Source organism: Lynx rufus, unplaced genomic scaffold (assembly GCF_022079265.1).
Source record: "Lynx rufus isolate CCGP_SWC_20201006 ecotype Redwood Valley unplaced genomic scaffold, mLynRuf1.p SCAF_31, whole genome shotgun sequence".
Lineage (NCBI taxonomy): Eukaryota > Metazoa > Chordata > Mammalia > Carnivora > Felidae > Lynx > Lynx rufus.
Window position 1 is genome coordinate 1,174,594 of NW_025814847.1, and position 4,955 is coordinate 1,179,548.

The following is a 4,955-nucleotide window of genomic DNA, read 5'->3' on the forward strand; positions in this document are numbered from 1 at the left end:
GTGGAGACCCAGCAAGAGTAAACTAGAAATACTCCAGGGGCACCTTGGTGGCTCAGTCGCGTGAGCCTCTGACTCTCGGATTTGGTTCAGGTCAGGTCATGATCTGGTGGTTCACAAGTTCAAGCCCTGCCCCGGGCTCCTTCTCTCTCTCTCTCTCTCCCTACTCCCCTTTCTCAAAATAAATAAATAAACTTAAAAAAAAAAAAAGAGAGAAATACTTCATTTATTCATCCATTCCAGAAATATCACTTGGTTGCCACCTGTGTCTCGTGTGGGACTTACAGAGACGTCCCAAAAGTTGGAGTCCATCTGGGGAGAGAAAGATGCTTATAAGGTCAGATGACCACAGCAACACAGGAACTTCCAAACGAGAGCTGATGCAGAGTATGCTGAGGGCTCAGGACAGGTGGTGGGGGTGGGGGGTGGGTTGGGAATACAGGGGGCAAGGAGTCTAGGAAGGCTTCCTGGAGGAAGCGGGATCCGAGTGGCGTACGATGGACAGGAAGCATGAGTCAGGGAGTGAACCAGACCAGCAGTTGGGCTCAGAGAGAAGTTCCCAAGACCAACAGGGAAGGGCTTGGTGAGGATAAGGGAAGTCGGAGGCTGCTGGGGGGTGGGATGTATTTCCCCTCCTAGGGACTGTCAATCAGTCGCTCTGTCTCTAGCAGCCTGTCTTCTTCATAGTCTTGGGGGCCGAGCAGGCCAACCTCCTCGGGCGCAGGGCCGCTGACATGGGGGCCCTTCGGATGCTGTTCCTGCTCCCGCTGCTTCGGGCAGGTGAGAGACTGCAGTCCCGGGACAAGAGAGTCTCCTCCCCTCTGCTCTGCTGTTCTGCTGGGGCTTGGGCTGGCTGGGCACCTTCTCTGGGGCCGGATGCTTCGGCCCTTCTGGACTAAAGAGGAGTAGGGTGTGGCTTTGGTGCAGGACCGAGAGATGAGGAAGCCCGGGCTCTAGAAAGGGGACCAGCCCGCAGCAGCCACGAAGGTAAAACCCGGAGGGGGACGACCCAGACGGAAGCCAGCCCCTGGCAGGTGCTCAAGTCAGGCACAGTGGAAAGCTAGAGCCAGACAGGCGGCTGGAGGCGAGGCTGAGTGCGGGGCCCGGAAGCCGCACGGTCCGGGGGCATGTGCACGCGCCACAGCCCCGCTGCCAGGCTCGGCGGCCCCGAGACACCGGTGGGGACTTTGCCTCCGTCTCCTCCTTTCCTTGCAGCCGACGGGGATTCTGGAGATGGCGTGGAGGCCGAGGAAGTAGTCGCTGTGCTTCAGGAGTCCGTCAGCCTTCCCCTGGAGGTACCATTCAATGACAAGGTCGAGGACGTCATCTGGTCCTCTCGCATAAGGCTTGCCACGGTGGTTCCGGGGAGAGAGGGACAGCCGGCTACCATCACGGTGACCAACGCTCGATACGCGGGCAGAGTGAGCTTCCCGGACCCCAGCTACTCCCTGCTCACCACCAATCTGAGCTGGGGGGACTCAGGGCCTTACAAGGCTCAGGTCAACCTGAGGACGTCCCAGATCTCCGCCAGGCAGCGTTACGGTCTCCGTGTCTACCGTGAGTCGAGGCTGGGAATTCTAAAGCTGCTTTTTGGGGCTCTCCTGGGCTTTGCACGCAGAGGAGTAGTGGTCTCAGGACTCAGGGCTGTGGTTTGAGGGGCTGGGACCGGAAGGCAGAGTGTCTCCGGTGTGCCCAACCCCAGGATCTGAGCTGCAGCCACCGGTGCAGTGAGGCCCTGGGCCCTAAGGCTGTTCCCCTGGACCTTCCCAACGTGGTGAGAGGGGCAGGTGCCCCAGACCTCGCCGGGGGGGGGGGGTGTCTCTCCCTCCCACCGAGATGCCGCCTCCTGGCATTGGATGCCGCCTCTAGTCCCGAGCTTTTTATCCTTCTGTGTGATGCGAGGGCTCCTAACCAACGTCTCCTCTCTACCTGGACCAAGTCTCTTAGTGCCTGTGACATTGACTGATGTTCTACCTTGAATCTTGCAGAGACACTGACTAAACTATAAATGCCCTCCCCCCACCGCCCCTCCTCACGCAGAACGTGTGACAATATTTTCTGGGATCAAGGAGGCAGAATAGGGTTTAGAGGGAGGTGGGGTGCAAAGGGGAGAGAGAGAAGGCGAGACATTGGGCGGTGGGGCGGGGGGAGTAGGAAATGCCAAAGGCAGGTCTGTCTACCTCAGCAGCTGCCCGGGGGACCCTGGAAGCAGATGTTACGGTGGATGGGTTCTGTTAGTCTCTGTTTACGTGAAGGGACTCTCAGGGGACACACCCTTCACCCCACTATTGAGGAGCTTAAGGAAACAGACCTGACCCCCGATTACGTAGAGGGCCTTTGCACGTTCCTCTTTCGTCTAGGACGGCTGTCGGAGCCTCGCGTCACGGTGGGCTTTGAGAACTCCAGGGAAGGTGGCTGTAATGTGTCCCTGACGTGCTCCGTAGAGAAGGCGGGCCTGGATGTGACCCACAGCTGGCTGTCCTGGGAACATGGCACTGAGACACTGAGACAGTCCGTGAGGGCTCTGCCCTCAGCACGTCCCGGAGACCTGGGGACAATGCCCTCTCCTATACCTGCAGGGCCACCAACCCCGTCAGCAGCGTCCGTTCCCGTCTGGTCCTTACCGGGCCCTTCTGTGCAGGTACCGGGACCCCAGAGACAGGCGGCCACCTCCCTCCCTCAGCCCCTCCCAAGAGAGTGCCTGGGATCCAGAACCTCCCTCCTTCCCAGGGGGACTTGACCGCTGCACTGGGGGGGGGGGGGGGACAGTGCTCCCCAGTTTCCAAAGGTTCTCTACTCTCTGGCTTAGCTTAAGATCCGCCCCCCCCCCCCCCAGATCTTAGTTCCTGAGCTTCCGTGACTAGAACACGTATGTCCAGAGACACTTGAAAAGGAACAGCAACTGACTGCTGACTCGAGCCCCCTGTGTGGGATCTGGGCCAGGGGTCTGCCTCTTAATGGGGACCTCCCCCTCCCTCTGGCAAGCCCCGCTCTCCTTGCCTCCTTCTGCCCCCAGATCCTGGCTATGCCTCGGACACGTCCACTTACTTCTGCCTCTGGGCCAAGGGGCTGCTGTTCTCCTTCCTCATGGTCTCTCTGGCCGTGGGGCTCTGGCTCATCTGAGCCCAGAAAAGATGCAGAATGCCAGGGATGAGGACCCCCAGGAGAAACGAGGCTGAAGCCTCGCCCCGGCCTGGCCCGGTCGCCCCTTGGGGACCCCTGTGCTGAGCACTCTTTCTTCCCAACTCCTCCCCCCACCCCGGAGTCCTTCCCGCCACCCCCCCCACCGTGCTTCTCCTCCCAGGGGGCCACCGGGTGGGTGTCCCCGGGGCCATACTCCCCGAGGGAAGATTATCCCTCAATAAAGTTACATCAGGTGACCGCCACTCTGGAGGAGCCGGCCTTTGGTCCTTGGCTGGATGATTCCGGGCCAAACCTGCTTCCCTGAACTTCCTTCTGTTCCAGCTGTCCTATCTGGGGCTGAGGCGAGCCCGATGACCCTCAGTCACCTCCCTATCTGCCTGACGCTAGGTGCTCAGGGCCTCTGACGCCTGACCCAGGGGGACGACAACTCGGCTGGACCAGTAGCTGAAGTCGGGACCCCTGACCGCTGTCTGCGGTTGGTCTTATTGTCCTGTCCTCCCCTAAAGATCCCCATGTCTCAGACCTTCTCTCTGGACCTTTGTCCCCGGCTCCTGCCCACCCCTTCCACTCACACCTGTAAGCAAAGGACCTTAAGCTGATTCTCTTGCTCCTTCCCGATCCCCTCAAGCCGTCCATGTTCCCCACCCCCCCGGGCCTGCTGAACCACCGTGTTGGTCACCCTCCCACGTCGGATCTTGTGGGTGTCACTCAATGCAGCCGCCACGCGGGGCAGGTAGGGAAGCATTAGGGAGGGGAACGGGAAGCCGCCCAGGTGACAGGTGATGAGGGTCGAGGGTCGAGAGTGACTTGGAGGAGGTGGTGCAGGATAGGGTGACAGCACTGGGGAAGACGGCAGGAGCGCGGGGCTCTGCTCTGCCACTCGCTTGGGACACTTTGTTCAGAATCCAGACTCGGTCCCTTTTTACAAGGAAACTCTGCATAGGGGCAGGCATAGGGGCAGCTGATGGGGCTCTTACCAGAGACGTGGCTGTGGAGGTGGGGACAGGACTATGCCCCTGGGGACCATGGGAAGAGGAGTCTGAGGGACTAGGGACCAACATTCCTGACCTTCCTCCATTCTCACCTTCCCCTCTCAGTGAGAAGGATGCTGACCTCCAAAGGGACTTCCAAGAGAAGGAATGTCAGGCTGTGAAGGGGAGTGGGATGCACAGGGGTTGTGGGGACAAAGGACACAGCCTGGGAAACAGGACAGGGGGCCAGGCACTCTTTTCTCTTCCTTCCTTCCTTCCTTCCTTCCTTCCTCCCTCCCTCCCTCCCTCCCTTCCTTCATTCCTTTCCTTCTCCCTCCCTCCCTCGCTCTCTCCTCCCCCCTCCCTCCCTTCCTTCCCTCCCTTCCTTCCTTCCTTCCCTCCTTCCTCCCTCCCTCCCTTCCTTCATTCCTTTCTCCCTCCCTCCCTCTCTCCTCCCCCCTCCTTCCTTCCTTCCTTCTTTTCTTCCCTCCCTTCCTTCCCTCCTTCCTTCCTTGTTTTATTTTGAGATATAGAGGGGGAGAGAGGGAATCCCAAGCAGGTTCCACACTCTCAGCATGGTGCCCAACATGTGGCTTGAACTCACAAACCACGAGATGGTGACCTGAGCCAAAGCCGGATGCTTAACCAACTGAGCCACCCGGATGCCCCGTCTTGGTGACATTTCTATGCAGGAGACAGAGCCCCTTGGGGCCTGGGAAGGAGGTATTGAGGTTGGGGACCAGTCCTCACAGAGCTCCTCAGGCAGGCAACTGATCCGCTCTAGTCCCTGAGGGCCCAAGCCCTGGCGCCCCTGGAAGAAGGTCCCTGGCCTGAGGTCTCCCA

At 59.8% G+C, this 4,955-nt stretch overlaps 1 protein-coding gene across 1 annotated transcript; it reads left to right on the plus strand.

The window, feature by feature from the left end:
• Positions 1-731: 731 nt before the first annotated feature.
• SLAMF9 (SLAM family member 9) lies at positions 732-3,120 on the plus strand. Its single transcript, XM_047092616.1, is given in 5 exon segments — positions 732-777; positions 1,213-1,554; positions 2,358-2,488; positions 2,491-2,638; positions 3,014-3,120. Coding segments are annotated over 5 exon segments (774 nt in total).
• Positions 3,121-4,955: the final 1,835 nt, after the last annotated feature.